Below are 23,539 nucleotides of genomic sequence, written 5' to 3' on the forward strand. Positions count from 1 at the left end.
GGAGAATGAATTAACCTTATTTGCCTCGGTTTTCTCATCTGTAAAACGAGCTGGAGAAGAAATAGCAAACTACTACAGTATCTTTGTCAAGAAAATCCATGGACATATGGTCTCCAGAGTCACAGAGTCAAATGTGCTTGAACTACAATAAGGAAAAAGAGAATCCTTCAGTCCTAAAAGGAATGGGAACCCTAAACCTAGGAGATGTTGATCTAGGATACATGGCCAAGACATGACTTTTTTTTATTTTAATTTTTTATTATTATAGCTTTTTATTTACAAAACATACAAGACATGACTTTTACAAAATAGTAAAAATGGACTCTAAATGGACATTGTTGATTAAGTTTGGAGATCCTGGAGGTAGACAAGAGCCTCAGACAAAATAAAATGGTTTGGAGAGAGCAGCAGAATTAGGCACTGAGGTCCCTGCCAATTAAGGGACTTGGTCAGGCCAATTCAGGGGAATAGGACCAGGAAACTCCACTCTACTCCTCATCTTCAGCAAGCAAGGTGTGGAGGAAGATTATTGGGTGGTTTAAAAAGTTAGCAGGGAGTTAGTTGCCAGGTTTTCACAGAAAGAGATGATGAAGCTTGGGGATACTTTATATCTATCCCTCAAGAGGGTAAAAGATAACTAAGTAGAAGAAGCTCAATACTCAAGTCACTCCTGAGACAGCTAGAAGAAAACTTGTGGAAGCTGAAAACTGGTTCCTGGAGCGATACAAGTTTGAAGGTTCTCACCAGACCACAATCTGAAGCAAAAACCTAAGATTTGGTAAAATCACATAAAGAGAAAGTCTCTCAAAATCCTGTCTCAGATATTAACTTCCTGTGTGACTTTAGATAATTTCCCTTAGCCTCGATTCAGTTTTATCTGTAAAAATGAAAAGGTTGGATTAAATGGCCTCCAAAATTCCTTCCAGTTCTAGACTCAGGGTCTCATGATTGAATTGGAACTCAAGAGGTCTGGATTCAACTGTGATAAAATACCTGGATCTGGAATGAAAACAGTTGTGGAGCTTAATTCTCCCCATGCCTCAGTTTCCTTATCTGAAAAGCAAGGGTGTGTGTGTGTGGGGGGAGGAGATCTCTATGATTCATTTTTCAATTCTAAAAGTCTGATTCTATAATAGCTAATGGGATACAAGAACCAAGAAACCATGGTTTTGTTTCTCAGCCTCAGTGTCCTTAAACTAAACCCCAGGATTTGATAGAAAGGGAAATCTGGTAGTTTGACCGTCTTCACTCATTCAAAACAAAACAAAACTACAAATAACAATAAGATATTAAATCCAAAGTTTATAAAGTCTAGCCCATTTCAAGCCTTAGTTCCTTCTACTTGGAATCTCAGCTCATCTCAGGGAGAGAGGCCACAAACTTTTCCAATTTTCAGTTTTCTCATCTGTAAAATGGGGCTAGCAGTACCTACTTCACAGTGGGTTGTGAGAAGCAAATGAAACAACATGAAATAACTTTAAAGTGCCAAATAAATGTCAGTTATTAGTTCTTCCTCCATGGCTTTTCAGAGGCTTGGGATTCTAGGAGGTAGAAAGGAAAAGAAAGATACACAAAAAAACAATGAACTTGAGCCCTGGAGAATATAAATCAGGATCAAATTTAGCCTTCTTTCTCAAAAGGCTCAGGTTAAAAGCACAGTAGGGATCACTCTCTATTCCACGAGACAAAAATGTCTCTCACCAGTGAAGAAATATTGTCAGGGTGAAGAGAACATGAGACTGAGAGTCAGGTGATTTGGGCTCGAGTCCCAGTTTTGACATACTTGGAGCTGCCAGAAACTACCCCACCTTGATTTCCTCCAAATCAAAATGGGAAGAAAATTCTCCTCTTTTTCCTGTCAGTGGAAAAATTAGAGCCTAGTGGATAATGATTTGTAAGCCTTACCTTCTTGCCAGAGCCAGCAACATTAGCCAGAAAGAACACAGAAGGTTTAAGTCAGAAAAAACCTTAGTCTAATTCCCTCATTTTACAAATGAGGAAACTGAGGTCCAGAATGATAAATGACTTGCCTAACATCACACAACTAATTACTGGTAGAGCTGAACCTCTATTCTCCTGGTTTGCAGTCTGGTGCTCTTTCTACTGTACCACACTGTTTTCCCACTATTTCTAGCCTATTTTTTGAGGCACCTGTGCTGCTTCTAAACTGAATTATAGCCACAGCCTCAATTGTCTCAAACAATTTTTTTGTAAGTTTCTTGCCCAAGCTAGTAAGTGTCTGAAACTAGATTTGAACTCAGGTCTTCCTGACTCCAACCTGTCACATCAAATTTTAACTTTCAAATGGTCTTAAGCATCCTCCAGTCCAAACTGTTCAATTTTAAAGATGAGGAAGCATAAGCCTAGAAATCAAGTGACTTGGTAATGTTATTCTTAGTATCAATTCTTGGGGGAACACTTGTATTTACACTTTTTCATCCACAGAATTGTTTGTCCACACTTTTTGTCTCTTGTCTTGAAACAATTTCCTCTAAATGCCATAATAACTCTCTAAGTATTAATTTCCTTTCTTAACATTTTAACTTATAGAATTTAATGAAGGATTTTTCAAATCCTAAATAAATAATATCCACCGACCCATTCCCTTGGCCACATGCACCCAAGATGTTCAATAAATACATGTCTGAATGGGGAGGGAAGATGTCTGGAATGAGATCACAGGCTGGGATTTTGCATCATACTTTCCTAGCTTCAGAAGAGCAGAGATGAGCTAAATATCTCAGGAGGGAAGAGCTCCCAGGGAGGCCTATTAGCCATGCACATCCTACACAGCTCTGTCTCTGGCTCCCTTGCCATGGAAGCTGGGAAAGGGGAGAGGCTGCAGACTGTTATCTGGAGCAGAAGAAAACAGACATATCTTTACTGAGCAACTCATGCTGCTCTGCTGAGTATGAAGAAGATAGACCCACCCCACCCCCTCAACTCCAGCAAGAGAGAACAAAATGGACAGCAGTGGGTGAAAATTGATTCTCTGGGTGAATAGATACATCCAGTGAATGCTCAGGGATTCAGATTCTGTTGGAAATCAAAGAGTCTAATTACACTGATTGGAAGACATCCAGGATCCTTTTGGAGGACTGTAGCTCAGAGACTGTCCTCTCCTAGCTCCATCATCAGAGAAATATATTTCTCTCTGCTACACCAAGTGCTAAGGAACTATAAAGAAGGACTATTTCCTTCTCTGATCTATGATTTTCCACCCTGGTTCTGCTACCCCTAAGCCCTTCTGGCTCCAGGCGTAGGCACATGAAGCTCGCCAGGCCTGGCAGGCTAGACCACAGACTGGCTCTCTTCCAGATATCCCTTTGGTCTCTGTACTCAGAGTACAATAAGTGCATTATCACTGCCAACTCATCTATTATTGGAATAGCCAGGAACCGGAAATAGCTAAGGGCAATATGATAATGCACTTATTACACCAAATGAATCACATGAAGGATTAAAAAGGAACTCTGATGCAAGATGAAAGATCGATCAGACCAATCTGCCACATGGCCTTCAATAAGTCCTGAGCTTCACTGTCCTCAAAATAGCTCATCTTTACAAAGTTCTTTAAGGTTTCCAAAGCACTTTACAGATAATCTCAATTGAAATTCACAACTGAGAGGTGAATACTTTTATTCTCACTATAATATTTTTATTATTCTCATTATTTTACAGAAGAAGAAATTGAGAGGAGAGGCTAAAAGGTTTGCCCTTGGAGCTGGGTATTTTTCACTCATTTTCAGGTGAAGAATTTAAGGCTGAGACAGATTAAATGGCTTGCCTAGGGTCACATAGCAAGTTAGTATCTGGGGCAGGATTTGAATTCATGTCTTCTTGACTCCAAGTCTAACACTCTACTGGGCAGCCCAATCCTAATATGAAAGGTTTGAATAAGATGGTAATGGTGGTGGTGGTAGTAATAGTAGTAACAATATTAGCAATTAACATTTATATATCTTGCTTTAAGGTTTGCAAAGCTCTTTTCATCTACTATTTCATTTGATTTTTCTCAACAACCCTGAGAAGTGGATATAATTATCACTCCCATTTTACAAATGAAGAACTTTATGCTGAATTCTGAGTAGATTATTATATGATTGATTGCTTAAATATAACCAATCAATTAATAAATATTTATTAAGCACCCAATATGTGCCAGGCACTTTGCTAAGTGCTGGGGATACACAAGAGGCAAAATTCAAGCCCTGCCCTCAAAAAACTTAGGGCTAGATTCCCTAACTTTGCACTTTCTGAGCTAATTCAATTCTGCTTTGTTCATAATGCACAGCACCTTCTCTGCTAAGGGCACCCCATGCTGAATGCTTCTCCCACTTCATACAATCGACTCTAAAGTTCTTAGGAGAGACCTTAGAAATGTCCTTGTTTTTCTTCCTCAGTTTTTTCCCCTTTTGGTCTGATTTTTCTTGTACAACATGGCAAATATGGAAACATGTTTGAAAGGATTACACATTTAGATTATAGATCCTTTTGGTCCCTGTACAATAAGTGCATTATCACTGCCAACTCAGCTATTATTGGAATAGCCAGGAACTGGAAGTAGCTAAGAGCAATGTGATAATGCACTTATTACATCAATGAATCACATGAAAGATTAAAAAGGAACTCTGCTGCAAGATGAAATACACACATATCAGATTGCTCTCTACCCCAAATGTTTATGGGACCATTTGTATCCAATGTGTGGCAGAGCATTCCAAGTCCATATTGTCTGACACCCAATACAGCTGTACACACTAACTTGATTCTAACATAGTGATGTCATTTTGCTTTTCTTTGAGAACAAAGAACAACCAAATCAAACCAACCAAAACCAATCTTCAGATCAACAAGAACATAAGCTATAAAGGGGAAGATACTCATCAAGACCCAATTTTCAAATACCCCTACCTATTCTTATTGATCTGCCGTGTTTCTTTTTAAGTCCCAACTAAAATCCCTTCTTATACTGGAAGTCTTATCCATCCCCTAAAGTCCAGTATCTTCTCTCTATTAATTATTTCCTGCTTATTCTATATATATATGTGTGTGTGTATGTTTATATGTATGTGTTTATATTTGCATATATATCCTATACATCCTATGTGTGTGTGTGTGTATATATATATATATATATATATATATATAAATAATTTGTTTGAAAATATTTGCTTGTTATTTCCCTCATTAAATTGTTTTTTGACCTGAAGATATTCTGGAAATTAATATTAGTGTATGTTAGTTGCTTAAAGTTGAGTGTTAAGTAAGAAAAGGGGTCCTTGGAAGCAAGGATAAATAGTACTCAGCCTTTAGGACAGGAAAGTTCTTAAACAAGAGAGGACTGGGGAAGCTTTAAGCCTCAAGTATCCAAGGATAAGAAAACAGTGAGCAGAAGGAATGCAGATATGAATTCTACTAGTAGAAATATTAGGGCAACTTGTTGGCACAGAGGATAGAACTGTGGCTCTGAAGTCACCTTATTGAGTTCAAATCTGGCTTCAGACATTTACTGGCTATATGGCCCTGACCAAGTCACTCAACTCTGTTTGCCTCAGTTTCCTCATCTATAAAATTAGCTAGATAAAAAAATGGCAAACTATTCCAGCATCACTGTCAAGAGATGGGTCATAAAAAGTCAGACATGACTGAACAGCAATAATAAGGGACCATTTCACTTTTATCATTATATCACCAATGCTTAGCAGACTGCCCTACACTGAGCAAGCCCTTAATAAATGCTTGTTTGATTAGATTGGATTGGGTTGAATTCAATTGGATGGGTGAACTCTCAGGGAAATAAAAGAGACTGCCAGAGCCTTCTATGAAAGCTGCAGCCAGAGAAGACACAGAACATCTGGGATACCATGCAGTCTGAAATGAGTCTGGCAATTAGGAGAACCAGAGAGAAGGAGCTTGTTTATCTCAGTAATTAAGAGGACTTATGGAGAATTCTACCTTAGAGTGGGGATAGAAGCAAAGGAACTAATAAGAGAAATAAAGTAATGTGTATTTAGGATACTCCTAACAACAGACCTCGGAGGTTGTTGTATCAGACAACCTGAGTTCAAATCCAAGTTCTGTCACTTGATGTGTAACTTTGAGCAAGTCATATAATCTATTTGGGCCTCAAGAATTCATCATCTATAAAATGAGTTTGTGGTCAGCAGTTCTTTAATTTTCCAGGCTGAGAACTTTTTATGATCTTAAAAATTATTGAGGACCCTTTGATTTATGTGGGTTATGTATATTGATAGTAACCATATTGGTAACATTCAATTTGTTATTTTTGTTATGTTTCTTTATTCACATAAATATCAATAATAAGTCCATTCCATTAAAATAAAAACGTAGCTTATGCAAAATAACTATATTTTCTAAAACAAAAAAAATTAATGAGAAAAGCAGCATTATTTTACATAGTTTTGCAAATCTCTTTAATGTCTGGCTTAAGAGAAGATAGCTGAAATCTCATATCTGCTTTTATATTCAATCTGTTGTGATATTATTTGGTTGAAAGATATGAAGAGAATCCAATTTCACACAAATGTGTAGTTAGAAAAGGAGGGTGCATTTTAACAGGCAAATAACATTTTAATATTATTGTGAAAATAGTTCTTAGCTTCTAGGGTCCACAAGCCACATTTTTTAAAATTATTAATAGTTTTTATTTACCAGATATATGCGTGGGTAATGTTACAACATTGACAATTGCCAAACCTTTTGTTCACAAGCTACATTTTTAGCATGGCTAGTCTTAATGATCTCTAAGGCCCCTCTATTATTTCTGTTCCTAAAGGCCTGAATTCTTAAAATCTTTGTATGCTTCTCTCCCTACTTTATTCTTTCTAGTTTCTATTCCTGTCTTCTGAATTAATTTGTTACTATAGAATTTCCTATCTTTGTAAATAATTTACTGTGGGGATATTTATTTTCCCCATTTTGCAGATTACAAAACTGAGGTTCAAAGAAGGTTAAGTGACTTGGCCACTGCAGTGCAGTTAATAGGTAATACAGCCAGAACTCAAACTTAAGTCAGCTACTTCCAAATCTAATACTCCTTGCTCTATGCTAGGCTGCAGCATATGCATAATGAATTCAATAAGTTGACTGAAAATAGCATATCTGGTACTTGTATTCAAACCACACATTTTAAATGATAAGTTTTCTCTCTTTCTAGCCCTCCAGGATATCAATCAGTCATCTATAAGTACTTACGTGCCTACTATCTTCCAGTCATTGTGCTAAGTACTGGAAATATAAGACAAGCAAAACAGTCCTCCCTCAAGAACATTACATTTTATTGGGGGAGATAAAATTGTAGAGGATCCTTTCTGAGGCTGTTTTTCTAATTCCTATTCAAATGGGCAGGCTGGATCCCTAGAGTAGCTTAATGGTTCTACTCTAGGTTCTGGGTATGGCTATTGCTCTTGAGCCCTCACTTGGCTACTTCCCAATGACAATCAAACAGTAGTTTCAATTAGTTTTTAGCTAACATATTTCCTTAGGTGGTATAGTAATTACAGCTGGAACAAAACATTACCCCAAATCTGGGGCACGTTCTTGCCCCAAACATATATGGTTCCTAAGGAAAAGGGTTTAAACTAAAAGTACTTAGTGAATCATACACATAGAAAAAGCATCTTTTAAACTATAGCATCGGGAGTTCTTTTCTTCCTTTGTGAAGTCCTCATAAACTTTCCCTTAGGTATAACTAGCTTTTATGCCTTTCTTTAGTCCATAGCCAGCATTCTTTTCATAAAGTGCCACATTCTTGAAAATGCTTTTCTCTTAGGTAGGGACCTATTCTGGACCTATATTTATCAATATTTGCCTTCAATATATTTTTCTCTGCTTCTAGTCCATTTTCTTGAACAATATGGTCAATAGATTGAGAGAAGTAGAAGGAAGGAGAATCTCTCTCCAATTCCTCCCCTTCCCAAGGCTGCTTCCCTAGCAAAGTGGAAAGTGGAATCTTCAACTCCAAAACTGAAATCTTCAACTGCTAGGTTGAACCCCTTAAATTCAGGAAGTGTTAAAATTCTGCTAATTAAAACTCCCAAAGATGTGGATAACTTGTTTTGTTAACCCCATTTCTTGATTCAATTAAAGAAGTTCCTCTTTCAGGTTAGAAACAATCATATTTATATATTATGTTCATTGATTGATTCTATAACTCATTGAGGTGTTCAGGATATAGAGTATCTTGTTAGTGGAGGTGGAAGATTAAAAGTCATTCTTTCTATAGGTATATACACAATATACACAAAATAGACCACATGGTAACCTTGGAAAGGGAAGCACTGACAACTATCCATTATCCATGCCCATCATAATTCTACTGACTTCAATTAAATGAAAGCTCCTTGAGGAAAAAGAATGTCTTATTTTTATATTTGTTTCTCGAGTACTTAGCATGATACCTGGTATATAACTGGTGATTAATAAATGTTTGTTGATTGACTGATCCCCTTCCAATTTTTGATTTCCATTGTAAGTGGAAGGATCTATTTTTTAAAAGTTCTATCTTTACATCATGCCCTAGATGCTGGTGGCTTCCTCTCCAAGGCTATTTTAATTTGACTTCTATATGTCATATATTTATCTTTATATGTACAGGGTCTTTCCCTCATTATAATATAAGCTCCTTGAGAACAAAGACTGTTTTATTTTTGTTTCTATATCTCCAGCATTGGCCCTTAAAATTACAGGATCATAGGCTTAGAGAGAGAAGGAATATTTGAGGCATCAGGTCCTAATTTCCCAAAACAAACTGAAGTTACATGACTTGTCCTGGATCAAACAACTAATAAGTGTCTATGGCAGGATTTGAATATAGGTGTTTGTGATTTCAAGGATAACATGTGGGCCAACTGTACCATACTGCTTTTGGAGTAGGTGTTTAATAAAAAGTTTATTAATTGGTTGGCCCCCTTCTCCCTTATAAAGGGTTTATAAACTTAGTGGGGGGAAATCACAGGTTAATTTTCACTAATCTCTAATTGAAATTTAACATTTCCTTCAGTTATTTAAAAACATTCACCAGACTGTTAAAAGGATCCCCAACACAAGAAAAGGTTAACAATCTCTGCCCTGGATTGTTTTAATTGGCTTTCATTTTGTCTTTTGGGGGGTGTACAAGGAGAGCTGCAGACAATGCTGGATTCCAGGGTTCACAGAAAAGAAAGAAAAATCTATTTTGGTGTCCAAAACACTCAGCTTTTTTTTTTTTTTCTTTTGCCCTTTAAAGCTAACCCAGAACAATGGACCAATGTCTTCAGGGAACAATACCATACATAATGACTCCTAATCTTTTCCCCTGGTTGTAACAGATAGAATTAAACTCATCATCCAAATACACTATGGATTATTGTTCCTCTTTCATTATTATCCAGAGCTGCAAAGAACCTCTAGACCATCCAAATCCAATCCTCTTATTTTGAAAGAGGAAATAGAAGCCCAGAGAAAGAAAATGACTTTTCCAAGAAGATAAAGGTAAGTGGTGGAGTTCACATTCAAAAGAGACTTAGATCTTTACTCCAGAGCCAATGTTCCTTCCCCTATATCCTAACTATTTCAAGTCTTGTGATAACTTCCCAGAGATCCCAAATGGATTCATCAATAGATTTGAGGAAAGAAAGGAATCTGGGAACTTGGATAATGAAATATATAATATTTTTTTTCATTAAAATTTAACTGAAAGTTAGCATCTCTTTTAGTTATATATTAAAAACTACTTTGAGAAGAGATCCAAAGATATTACCATACCAGTAAAGGATTGATGGCACAAACAAGGTGAAGCACTCTGTTTCTTGCCCAGCTCTCTATCCCCTGTGCTACCTATGTACTCTATGCCCACAATGATTGCTTTAAAAATAGCTGTTAAATGCAATTAACTAAATAATAACCAGAGAAAGGAAGAGCATAAGAATTTCTATGGTGTCTACTCTATGCCAGGCACTATATTAAGCATTTTACAAATATCATTACATTTGATTCTTACAACTCTTGGAGTTCATTCTTTAATTCCTGGAACTAAGGCAAACAGAGATTAAGTACTTTGCCAGAGTCACACAGTTGGGAAGTATCTACAAGTGGACTTCCTGATTGAAGACCTAGTATTGAGCTCTCCAGCTGCTTCTAAATAGTACTGTAGAACTGAACTGACTTTGGACAAGGAAGAAGCAAGATAAAAACAGCATTTTGGATAGATCAGTCTGATGCCTTCTTGTAGAATGGAGGGACTGGAGCTGGAACTTAAGGAGTCCAAGTGGGAGGAGGTTGTTGGATGGCATAGTGAATAAAGTGTTAGAGGTGAAATCAGGAAGCCTCATCTTCCCAAGTTCAAATCCAGATTCAGATACTGACTAGCTGTGTGACCCAGGGCAAGTGACTTTACCTGTTTGCCTCAGTTTCCTCATCTATAAAATGAACTGGAAAAAGAAATGGCAAATCACTTCAGGATCTCTGCCAAGTAAACTCCAAACGTGATCACAGAAAGTTGGACGTGATAGAAATAGCTGAACAACAATAGTAAACAGCAATACTGCCCTATGACCAGCCAGGGCCATTTAGTGGCCTAGATTAGGTGAGGTACTAGACAAGGGTGATAGCAGGGAAAACCAAAAGAAAGGTAAGAAATATTAAATAAAAAAAGACATGAAACTGATGATTAATTTATATGGGAAGGAGAAAAGGGAGGAATCACAAATGACTCAATCTGGATGATGAGGGGAAAACTGATATCACCAATAGAAATAGGAAACTAAGGGGAAGAGAGTTTTTGGAGTGAGCTGAGTTTTGGGGGCTGGTGCTTTGTTTTTTTGTTTTTTTGTAGGCAACAATAAAAATTCTACTACTACTAATATAATTATAATATATTATATAATAATATTGTAGCATATGAACACATCATAATAATTGCTAACATTTCTAGAGTGCTTACTATATTCTGTGCTAAGTGCTTTGCAATTATTATCTCATACAATCCTCATTACATCCCTGGGAAGCAGATGCTATAATTATCCCCATTTTACAAATGAGAATACTGAGGCAGATAGGTTAAGTGACTTGCCCAGGGTCACACAGCTAGCAAGTATTTGAGACCACATTTGAAATCGGGTCTTCCTGAGCCACCTAGAAACCCAAGTGGAAATTAGAAATCAGAATATTATTGATTTAGAACTGGTAGAGATGTCCAGCTGAAGGCCATCTACTTCAACCCCTTTATATTACAAATGAGGAAGTTGAGACCCAATCTTTTACATAATTTATCAAAGATGGCTCTAGGTAATAAAGAAACAGGGCTAGGAATTGAACCAAGTCTCTAACTCCAAATCCAGAACTATTCTAATACAACATATTCCTCCACTGCCAGGAGTTCAAGAGAGGTCAGGACTGGAGCTAAAAAATTTGAAAATGGTCCACCTTAAGAATGAGAATGTAAAGATACAGAAGAATTGAGCCTTGGGGAATCTCTCCTTTTCTCATGGAGGTGGGAGAGGAAAAGGAACCATTAGCAGGGATAGAGATGGGTCAATATCACCTACCATCCTGTTTCTCTTGAAACTCTCCTAGATTCTGAGGTATTGGTTTCATCTTAATTTTCCATCTGTTTCCTAGGTTATTTCTTCAAGATATATCTTCCAGCTCCTCCCACTTCCCATGGTAGTGGGAAGTCCTGAGGAGCTAACCAGAATTCTGTATTCTTTTCCCAACGAGATCCTGTAAGATCTAATCCTACCTGTGATTTCTCCCTCCTGTGCCTTTGCTTTTTCTCTTCTTTAGGGCCTATATGTTTCACTCTCTTCAGCCTTATTTCACTTATTTCCAGCTCTGTAACTGAGCAGCTAGTTCTAATCAAGCTGCAAACAATCTCTTATCCTTCCGGTACTTTCTTTCAATCAACAATGTGCGCTTTAACCAATGGCTATATTAAACAGCTGACTCTCCAAAAATAAATGTACACAAGACATACTTTTAAGCTTAATCTGGATTATTAATCTTTTATTCATCACTTTCTTAGGCCTATCAATCAGCAAATCAATAAATCAAGTTCTGATTTGCTTATTTCTGAGATCTAGCCACTCATACAGAAAATTTATTAATCCTCCAGAATAATCCTACCTCTAACAGATGATTGCAAGGAAGAAATTCTTATATTCCACATTAGCCTTCCAACCCACCCTAGTTATAGCAATAGGGACACTTGATAAATACTTCTTGGCAACAATTAAAGCTCATGAAAAACAATACATCCTGGGTTAAAGACAGATACAAAAACAAAAACACAAAAACACGTCACCATGGGAAGAACACAGACCAAATCTGGCAAGACCAACCCTGTCCCTGGCCCCAAGGAAGAGTGAGAGTAAACAAGTGAACCAGAGTGAAAGAACTGGGTTAGTTTAGCTTCTGGCAGCATCATGGATCTAGATCTAGAAAGGTCAAGAGAGGTCTAGTCTAATTCCCTCATTTGAGAGATGAGGAAATTGTGTCCCAGAGATATGATGTAACTTGCCTGAAGTTGCACAGGAGTAGTAAATGTCAGAGGTGGGAGTTGAATGCAGCTTCTCCCAAGACATGTTGTGAAGAGATGGGAAAGAGGAAAGGAAAAGAGGTAGAGAATTGAAAGGTTAAGCCTGAGGGTAGAGAATGGGCTTAACTAATTCTGAGAAGAAATCTCAGACAACCTCTCTTCTCTGAGGCTTGCAACAATGATTCAGAATTCTGAGAAACACAGGGAAGCCTAAGGCACTGAGATAGGGAATGAGATGAACCCTAATAGGCCAAAGCCATAATTCTAGGGATCCTGAGAGTCCTGGATAGCAAGATGGAGAAGATACAACTCCTAATAATAATACCCTCCATTCATTAGATGCTTTTAACTTTCTTCAAAGTGCAATCACATTTGTCATCTTATCTGATTTTTAGAATACTCCTGGGAATTTACATAGGAATTTTCCTTTTTACTATGATGACAAGAATGATGAACTTCACAAATATCAACAAACATGAGCATTTCTCTATACAAAGGAGAAAGCAGACTGCATGTGAAATCATCAAACTCTACAATGTTCAGTTTGTTTATTTTAATAATTTAAATTTAATGAGGTAGCTCTAGCACTGAGATCAAGTATTATTACCTCTGTCCTCATTCCCTTGCTCACATCTGTCCCTCCTCACAACTCCAGCTCTCTGCACATCCTTTCAAGCCACATAATTGATTTTGCAATGCCATAAAATGGCTCTCCAGGTCATCTGAAATGATTCCCTCATCTTAGAGATGGTGAAAGTGAGACTCAGTGTCTACATGATATGCTCCAGAGTCACACAGGTAGTGAGGGCACTTGGGCAATACAGTGGACAAAGCACTGGACCTGGAGTCAGAAGGATCCACCTTTCTGAGTTCAAACTTACTAGCTGTATCTTGAATAAGTCACTTGACTGTCTCAATTTTCTCATCTGTAAAATGAGTTGGAGAAACTGTTTTAGTGTCTCTGCTAAGAAAACCCCAAATGGGGTCACAAAGAGTCAGACAGTCTCAACAAGAAATATAGAACGTAGTAGAGAAATGGGATTTGAATCCAGGCCTGATAACACCAATTCTAGTTCTCATTTGGCAAGATCTCATAATTCACTAGTAACAGAACTATGCCCAGGCCTTCCAACTCTTAGTTCTGTGTAGCTGGGAAGAAGTGACAAGAGGCAGAGAAAATTTTGAATCATAAATGCAGTGCTTAAAATTATTCTCATCCTGAACCTTCCTGGGCAGCTCCATCTTTGTTGTAGACCAGAGTCCTGGATGTAACAATGATGTCACCTCCTTCCCTAGGGAGCTGTGTCAGAGCTCTCCTCTCCATTAAGCAGACAATTACTTGAAGCATGGAGAAGATAAGGTTCTTACTACAAGCCACCTAGTGAATCCATAGAATGGATGGGAAGAAAACTTGCTCCACACTATGGAAAAAGTCCTAGGTGAGGCAATGGGCACTCTCTGGCTATAGGGTCATAATATAGAGTTAGAAGGGACGTTTGAGACTATCTAATCTCTAGTGTTATAGATGAGAAATTTGAGATCCAGATAAATGAAGTACTTTTCCAGGGTCACAGAGGTAGAGTCATCATTAAGATGCAAACCTAGGTCTTCTTACTTGACTCAGGACTTTCCCTCCCTCCTCCCCCAAGTACCCTGTGCTTCAGTCTAAGCTCTGCTACTAACATCATGGGACATTTTAAAAAATGTTTTTAATTTCGAATTGTCTTCCTCCTTCCTATTCTCTCCCCACTCATTGAGAAGTTAAATAGGATACAATTATACATGCAAAGTCAATGTCACATAAGCTCGACCAATTCACTTTAACCTCTTTACATTTAGTTTTTTCACCTTTAAAATGAAGAGACTGGACTCAGTGGTCCCTTCTAGTTCCTTCTAGTTCTAAGATTCCAGACTTTAACTTCTTCCCCCTCTTCCCTATACCCTATTCTATTCCAAATTTCCCAGCTCTCCATGACCCTCTATAGTAAGTGTCTAGTCATTTGCTAACAATAAAAATGATAATCATGCCTGGACTATATGCAAGGCACTTGCTACTTGCTGGGGATACAAAAACCTTCCTTTGCAAGATTGGAAGGAAGGGGCAAAGGCCCACATAGTAGAGGTGAATGTTGTTTGTACACAAGTTCAACCTGTTCCCAGTTCTTGATGCATTTCTGGTTTAGAAGCCAGGTATCTCAGTCCTCAGACCTCCCTAGAAGGAACTACCTGTTCTGAAGATAAGTAATCTGAAACCTTTCTTTAATAGTAAAAAATATACTGTACCCTGCACAGGATTCTCCAGGGCTATTACTCCTAACAGCCTAGCAGGTAGCTCTGTTTTTTGTATAAATACAATAAAATTAAAATTAAAAAAAAAAGAATACAAACATATACACATACATACATCATTCTTCTCCACCAATGACTGACAAAGTACCTTGTCTTGAATTCCCAAATATGCCAGAACAGGCAAGAATAAGTATCCCAGAACCATATTTGTCTTTACTTCATTTCATTTCATTCTGCTTTGTTTTATCCTACTTTATGTTCAACTATGTAAGATCAGAAGCCAGATAAGAAATTTATACTCTCCCTTTCCCCCTCCAGCATAGGACACTAGAATAAACAGTGAATGAGGATTAAGGAAACCTACATTCTAATTCTAGCTCTGTTACAAAGTAGCTGGACAACATTAAGCAAGCTAACTCCTTTTTTCTAGGCTCCCTTACTTTCCTTACCTGGACAATAAGGACATTGGACTAGATGATTTCTAAGGTTCCTTCTGGTTCAAAAAATCTGGTTCAACAGCTTTATTTGCAATAACAAAAAAGAAAAATTTAGAAAACTGGAGAAAGGTTGACCAAATTGTGATACAAACTTAAAATTGAAGATTAGTAACCATTTAAGGAATTATAAAATATAAAGGCTATTAAAAAGTACAGTTGCTCAAAACAAGTAAGATTTGGAAACAATGTCCGCAGTATCTATGACTATATAAATAACAATAATCACAGTGGCAAAATCTTTAAAAATAAAGAAATAGGCTTCAGAAGGGGGGCACAGACAAAATAGGGCAACCTGATTATTATTTGTAAGAAGGGACTATGCACATTTTAATGCATTTATGTTCAACTATTTTAAATTATGTTGGTGTATTTGTTTAAAATAGTTCACTCCAAACAGCTGAAGAATAAATGGGATATGATGTAAACTATAGGTTACTCATCGGACTACATCTGGTTAAGAATAAAATAGAATCCAAATCTTATTACAATAATAATGAAGATGAAGATGAAGAAGATGATGATGATGGTTCTAAGATTCCACCAGATCTGGACACCCAAGAAGCACAATCCAACTCCACCATCAGTGAAGGTTTCCAGGGACCTATTTACATCTGATGTTTCCTACTATGGAATTGATACAAGTATAAAAATTTTAAGACTAGGAACACAGAATAAGAGACTCTTATAGTTGGAAAGGACTTCAGAGGCCAATCTAGATCAACCAAGACCTGAACAAAATTTGCCACTACAACATACCAGGTAAGTGGTCATTCAGCCCTTGCTTAAAGACCTCCAGTAAGGGAAATTTTACTAAATCCAGAGGTAGCCCATTTCATATTTCTCTTTTTCTACATGTCAGGAAGTTTTGTCTGACATCAAGGTTAAACTTGTCTCCTCAACTTCCACCCATTGTTCCTGGGAATGCCCTCTAATAAGAAAATGTTTAATCTCTTCCACATGATAGATTTTCAAATTATGTAAATATAATGTTTCCCTAAGTCTTCTCTTAGGCAAGCTAAATATCCCCAAATCCTTTAAGGGATCTTCATGAGGCCCTTCATCATTCTGATTCCCTCTTTTGGATGTCCTTATATTTATCAATGTTCATTCTAAAATATGATGCTCAGTAAAGTCACAATTAAGGTAGGAGTACCCAGGGCCATGTCGCATGATGATCACTTTAGGGCAGACATACTATATTTGCAGTCTTTTAGCAATGTAATTAGCATAACAGGTAGTTAGCAAGAATAATTAGTTGAAATCGATCACTATCAGCTTGGGACAGGCTTCCCCACTTTCTTGCTCCCTCTTCCTCTCTCAAGTGAGTTTGTGGTGTTACCAATAATCCTGAAAACCAGAACTAAATGCAAAAATCCAGATGTGGTCTTACCAGGGTACTATTTGCTCTGGACATCATCTCAGGTTCCCATTATTTTCATAGTTCTAAGAAATCTCCCAAGTAGAAGTGAATATAAAAGACCCCGGCTCAAGTCTGATCTCAGAAACATACTGACTGGCTATGTGATCATGAGCAAAAAGCTTAACCTTTCAATAGTCCAAGTACTTCTTTGGACTATAAATTATGAGAAGGTGATAATCTGAGCTGATAAAGCAAGTTCCTCACCAGGAGCTTGCTACACTGAAGACAATCCAGGGATCACCCAGTCATCATGACGCCTCAAAAAATTCTCTTAAGGCCTCTGGATTCCTAAGGTAGTCCTCAGCCTCACCCCTGCCTTCAACTCTCACAGGAACCAAACGTACTAGCCACACCAAGAGGTACCTGCAACAACAATAATAGCTGGCATTTATATAGTGCTTTAAGGTTTGCAAAGACTTTTAAAAGTATTATCTCACTTAATCTTTACCACAACCCTGTAATACAGGTGCTATTATTATCCCCATTTTATAGATAAGGAAATTGAGGCTAAAAGATTAAATGGTTTTTCGAGATCCACACAGCTATTAAGTGTCAAAGGTAGGATTTGAATTTAGATAATTCTGACTGCCAGGCCAGAGATCTATCTCCTCCATCGATGGATAAGCTGCCCAATTCTTGGTGATTTGTTCTATACTATTCCCCACAGCTTCATATCACCACCTCCCCTTATTTTCCTCTTTTCCTCTTCTCTTCTTCCCCTCATTCCCCCATTGCCTTTCTTTGTTCATTGCTTTGTGTGGAGCCTGCTGTGGTTGTTAGTCCTGGTGCCATTCATTGCTGAGTCTTGTTGTGTGACCTTAAAGCTTACACACCCTGCTGAGAATTGCTCACTTTGCTGATATCCTGATCCATGACCTGCCCAGGCAGAGGGATCAAGTCTCATTGTGCTTGGAACTGGATATTTATGGCTAGATTTAGGATTCAGGCTGTTGGCTTGTTTCTCAGATCATCATCACCTGAAAGTTTCCTTTTACTCTCCTCCCACTAACATGAACCACTGTACTCTGGAATACATGAGTCCATAGTAGGGCTTCCCTCATGAGTCCAGCTGTATAGAAAGGAGGGTCACTAAAGGTGATATAGGAGAGAGAAGTCAGGGTTCCTTTGAGGTCAAAGATTCTGTCTAGTTTTTCAAAGTGGCTGATTTCATGGGCAAGCAGGGCCAGATTAACCCTTGGGTTAGTTTATGGGCTTGAAAAGAAACATCTGTGTATTGATGGAGCAACTGCCAAGTAAGCAGTACATGGGAGGGAGAGAGAGAGGAGACAGAAATGAGGGTTTCCAACCTATTTTACTGATAAGCATTACCTTTTGGTCCCAAAGGAAGTAAGCAAGGTTGCTCCAGGAGTAGTTTTTACCTCTGTTTTCTGTAAGTGGATGTCACTGATAATGACAAAACAGCTGGGAATTGGGAGTCTTGGGTCCTAGACCCAGGCATTTGCAAGCTATGTTATCTTAAGCAAGTAATTTTAGGGCCCTGGCACTCAGTTTATCAGGAAAATGAGAAGTTGGATCAGATCAGGAGTTCTTAACCTGAAGTCCCCGGATAGATTTCAGGGGGTCTTGGCTGTGGGGGAAAAAAAATTCCATCTTTATTTTCACTAACCTTCAAATGAAATTTAGCATTTCCTTCAATTATGAATATAAGTAACAATTATTCTTAAAAGGGTTTCCATAGATTTACTAGATTGGTAAAAGTGTCCAAGACACAAGAAGGGTTAAGAAACTCAGGAATAGTCCTCCTCTAAGGTCCCTTTCAGTTTTTAGGATTGGAAGGAACCCATGAGCTCATCAGAAAACCTGAGTTCCCCCACCCAACGCCTTACCTTGTATTTGGTGGCCAGGAGCTCTGTGGCTTGCTGTTCTCGCCTCAGGTCCTCAATCATTTTTTCCTTCTCCTCCAACAATTTCTGCTTCTCCTCACTGACCAGGCTGTGGTCATCTTGTATAGCTGCCTTTTCCTCCTCCAGTCTTTCCTTCTGTTCCTGCAGGTAGTTCTCCATATTCTTCTCCAGAGGGACCTCGGGAGTAGGCTGCGGTGGTCGGGTGTTATTGTTGTTGTCATCTTCCTCTTCAGCAACCCAGGCCTCAGTTACAGAACCCTCGGGGTACCCCTCGATGGCCACTGACTTCTTCCTGCGGCTGCTTCTTCGGCGCTTACCCAGCAGCCCCCGCTTCTCCAGCTGAGCCTTCAGGCGGGCAATCTCTTCCTGGAACTCCCTTAAGAGCGTGTCTTTGGGATCTTCGTTCACCCGAGGCTTGTTCTTGATATTCTTGGCCCTGTTGGCAAAGCGTAGGGTGGACAGGCTCTCATCGTAGCTGTGTGAGGCTGGGCCCAGAGTGGCCACCATGATGGTCTTGGCATTCCCCCCCAGAGAGTCCTGAAGCAGCCGGGTCAGCTTGGAGTCCCGGTAGGGGATGTGGGTGCTCCTGCCATCCACCAGAGCCGAGATCACGTTACCCAGAGCAGAAAGGGAGAGGTTGATTTTTGATGCTTCCTTGGGCCTTTCTCCAGTGCCACCCCCTCCCCCTGAAGGCTGGGCCGCTGCTCCTCCAGCTGTGTTGGTGCCTGCTTTGCCCTGACGCTCACTTCCAGCCAGGTCTACCAAATTGAGCTTGCCCACCCGGATGTGTTCTTGGCCATCGGAACCCCGCTCGCTGCACTCCACTGTAATGACAAATATGGCATGGGAGCGGGAGCTGACCTCGTTCATGTGGGTACTGCCCACAGCCCTGGCCTGGTTGCCCAGATTCATCACATGCTCTATTTCTTTGACATTCTTGGTGACAAAGGAGGAGAGATCCTTGATGTAGACCCCAGTCTCTGGGTTCTCTTTCAGCTCCAGCCTCTTGCCCGGCTCCTTGGAGAGCAGGTCCCGGATCTCCTCCTGGTAGATCTCCAGGTAAGAGGCCCGCACCAGGTACTGCTGGTTCTGGGAACGGGAGATGTGAGTGAAGATGTGCTCAAAGGCGCTGGGGATGACTCCTCGCTGCTCGGGCTCGGCCCAGGTGCCCTGCATGGTGTAGGTCTTGCCGGTGCCGGTCTGGCCATAGGCAAGAACAGTGCCATTGAAACCCTGCAACACTGAGTCTATGAGGGGGCGCACTGTCTCGTCGTATAGGTCAGCCTGCTTAGAGCTGGCATCATAGACAGCATCAAAGGTAAAAGTCTTGGGCAACTCCCCAGGGGCTGCCCGAGGGTTCCTGAGGGTCACCTGGCCCAGCTTCACGTCCATCTCCAGAATTTGCTCGTGGCCAGCAGCCTCTTCTTTCCTACTCAGGGGGCGGCACCGGGCCACCACCTTCAGGGCCTCGCTGGGCTTGGCTTTATTGGCCATTCTGCCACTCACGGGAGTCCCTTTCCCCCCAGCCCAGGTCCCTCTCCCACCCCGCCCCCGCCCCACCTCCCTCACTCAAGCCGCCTGGGCTGTCCCGGCCCGCTGGGGCTGCTCCGCAACGTGCATGCAGCTTCCCGAGGTGAGGAAGGGATGTGGGCTGGGGTGGTGGCTGCCGCTCCCTCCCGCCTGGTCGCCGGCTGCTGCAGTTCTGGCCTCCAAAGCTCTCCGCACCACCCCGGGCTGGGAACGAGGATTAGGCAGAAGAACCAGGCATGGGCAGGAGCGGCAGCAGCGACAGGAGCAGCATCGCCAGCCGGGATACAGCCCCCGGAGCCCGGCCCATGCTGGGGAGAAGGGACCCGGGGCTGTAAACAGCAACAATGAGATAAAGAAAGAAGAAAATAGGATGGGGGTGGGAGCGGCGGGGATATGCTCTCCCCCCCCTCCTCCTCCTGCTCTCCAAGGTTCTACGGCAGTGGATTGGGAGAGCCGGGGGTCCTGGACAGCTGGGCTCCCGGGTCCTTCATGGCCCTTCCGTGTGCAGAAACGCTCACCTACAGTCCTTTCCCCAGGGCGGAGGATCATTCATTGCAGCGTTGCTGCCGCTGCCGCTGCTGCCGCCGCCAACGGAGAATGAGAGAGAAAAACAGACAGGGATGGGGCGGAGCAGCGGCGGCTGGGGGAGTGATGCTGCCGCCGCTGCCGTAGCTCTCCCACTCGCCTGGGGTGGGGTAAGGGGATGGGGGAGGGGAGCAGACAGCCTGGGACTGGCTAGGAGAGAAAGAAATGGTCAAGCATCCCCGCCCGGAGCCCCTGCCGGCCCCCTGCTCCTCCAAATAAATAACGGACACCTCTCACTGCAGAAATCCTGCCAGCCCGGTGGGTTCTATCATTTCCACGCCAGAGCCTGACACCACCCACCCTCACCCCAGCAGGGCTGGGCTCGGGGTATGCTGGGAGTTGTAGTCCTGCCTTTGTTAACCGAATTCGGGCAGGTTAGGGGTCCTAGGGTCAGTCTTGCGCGCCCCGTCGCGGGGGGGATGAAGGACCCCAGATTTCCAGTGTTCAGTAGCCAATGAAACTAGAGGCTTTGAGGCCATAGAGGCTAATCCACCGACCTGTCTCCTTCTGCCCCATCCTTTCCTGACTCCTGAGGGCTTCTGAAGCTCACTGACTTAGCCCCTCCCTCTCCAGCATCCTCAATTATCAAGAAGGGCAGTAAGGTGGGAAGGAGCTGGGTAACAAATAAAGACACCCGAAGTTTAGTTCTTTCTGATATTAATTTTCTGTGTGACCGGGACTGTGACTTTCAAGGCCTCATTTTTCTCCTATGTGAAATAAGGGGCTGGCTTAGATCAGGAGTTCTTAATCTGGAGTTCCTGGGTTTATTTATTTAAAAAAAAAATCTCTTGATAGCTGTATTTCTATATAATTGGTTTTCTTTCTAATTCTATTTTATTTTATACATTAAAAACATTTCTGAGGAGTACATAGGCTTCAGAAGTCTGCTAAAGAAATCCATGAGACAAAAAAGGTCAAGATCTTTGACCTGGGATAGCTTTCTAAAGAGTCTTCTGGCTCTTAAAAAAAAAAAAATAATCCTATGCTCTCTCCCTCTCCACTGGTTCTTCACTTCTGCCTACTGTGTGGGTCTTCCCTGGCTAGAAAACAAACAAACAAACAAACAAAAACTATGATGCTCTATTCCCACTAGCTTAAGAATCAGAAGACCTGGATTCAAATTCTGCTTCTGATGCTTACTGCCTGAATGACACTTGTGCAAATTACTTCACCTCTTTAAATCACAGTTTCCTTAAGTAGAATGAAAGACTTAAATTGAATGGCCTATGAAGTATCTTCCAGTTCTGCCTTGAGGATCCTATGACCCACCTGGAACCTCAAGAGTTATATAATGGAAAGAACACTAGAACTAGAGCCAGAAGATCTGGATTCAAACTTTTGTAGTTGTGTGACTCCCAATCTCCTCAGATAGATCACAATCTTTGTGAACTTCTATTGTCCTATCCGCAAAATGAGTCAATTCTATTCATACCACTTGCCTACCTCAGAGGATTTTTCTGAGAGGTACTTTGTGAAGTATGAAATGCTATAGAAATATAATCTATTTAGTTTTCTCTCTCTTATTTTCCTTTCATGGTGAAATTGCTTGCCAGAATAATCCATGGCTACTCTATTTCTATTAACTTATACATTGAGAATTTGTTAAGAGGCAGGTCAATTCTCCGAGAGCCTCCACAGTTGTGGATCATAACATCTGAAAGAGTCGCAAAGCAGTCTTTGCTAGCACAGGTGTTTCGGACTGGGAATGAAATAAGTTTGAGGCAGAGAGAAGAGGAGAGAGGTCAGACAACACAATGATCATGATCAGAGAGCTCAGAGAACAGCAACTGCCTCTCAGTCTCCTTGTATCATTCTCTCACAAGAGGAGATCCATTCTGCATGTCTGGGTTGGATCTCCAGCAGGAGGAAGGAAGGGATCCCCTGCCCCTCAGAAGATTTCTTAACTTGTGCTAAAATTCCACCCCAAGAGATTCATTCTTTTGGATCTAAAGAACTTTTACATGGTAAAATTGTCATATTAAAATGCAATATTAGAGTGACAACCTTTGGGCTACTACCAGTCAAAAGCAATCCATTCTTTGCTGTTCTTCAGTCATTTTCACTCCTATCCAATTCTTCATGACCCCGTTTAGGGTTTTCTTGACAAAAGTACCCGAGTTTGTTGTTTCCTTCTCCAGCTCATTTTTACAGATGAGGAAAGTGAGGCAAACAGGGTGATGTGACTTGCCATTGACAAATAAATCAACAAGCACTTATTAAACAACTACAACATGCCAAGCATTGTGCTAGATGATGGGGGTGCAAAGACAAAACCAAATCAGCTCCTGCCCTTAAGAAGTCAATGTTCTATTGAGGGTTCCAACATATATATATATATATGTGTGTATATATATATATATATATGTATACATATATATATACACACACAAACACACACACACACATACACATACACATACATAGTAGATAGAAAGAATATAAAGCAAAAAAATGAGGTAATTTAAGACGGATATAAAGAAATAGCAATTGAAATGGGAGGGAATCAGAAAAGGCTTTGGGAAGAAATGGGGAATTTGAGAAGGATTTTGAAGGACTTTCTATAACCTAAGAAATACACATGAGGAGGAAGTGCATTCAAGGGTTAGGGTACATCTGTGCAAAAATCAGGAGATGGAATGTTATATTTGAGAAGGAGCAAGTAAGTCAATTTGACTGCATAGGAAAGTGCATGGTAGAGAGTAATGTGTAAGAAGGCTGGAAAAGGAAGCTGATTGTGAAGGGCATTAAATGCCAAACAGAGAAATTTGGATTTTATCCTAGTGACAAACAGGAGACACTAATGCTCCTTTGGCAG

At 40.4% G+C, this 23,539-nt stretch overlaps 1 protein-coding gene across 1 annotated transcript in view; it reads right to left on the minus strand.

Moving 5' to 3' along the window:
- Positions 1 to 20,139, minus strand: part of KIF3C (kinesin family member 3C) — a 61,800-nt gene extending 41,661 nt beyond the window's left edge. The window contains exon 1 of the mRNA XM_074300095.1: positions 18,592 to 20,139. Coding sequence (XP_074156196.1) covers positions 18,592 to 20,103 — 1,512 coding nt within the window. The 5' untranslated portion in view covers positions 20,104 to 20,139. The remainder of the gene's footprint in view (positions 1 to 18,591) is intronic.
- Between the last annotated feature and the right edge of the window lie 3,400 nt (positions 20,140 to 23,539).

The sequence above is a fragment of the Sminthopsis crassicaudata genome, chromosome 3 (assembly GCF_048593235.1).
Source record: "Sminthopsis crassicaudata isolate SCR6 chromosome 3, ASM4859323v1, whole genome shotgun sequence".
In the NCBI taxonomy this organism is placed as follows: Eukaryota; Metazoa; Chordata; class Mammalia; order Dasyuromorphia; family Dasyuridae; genus Sminthopsis; species Sminthopsis crassicaudata.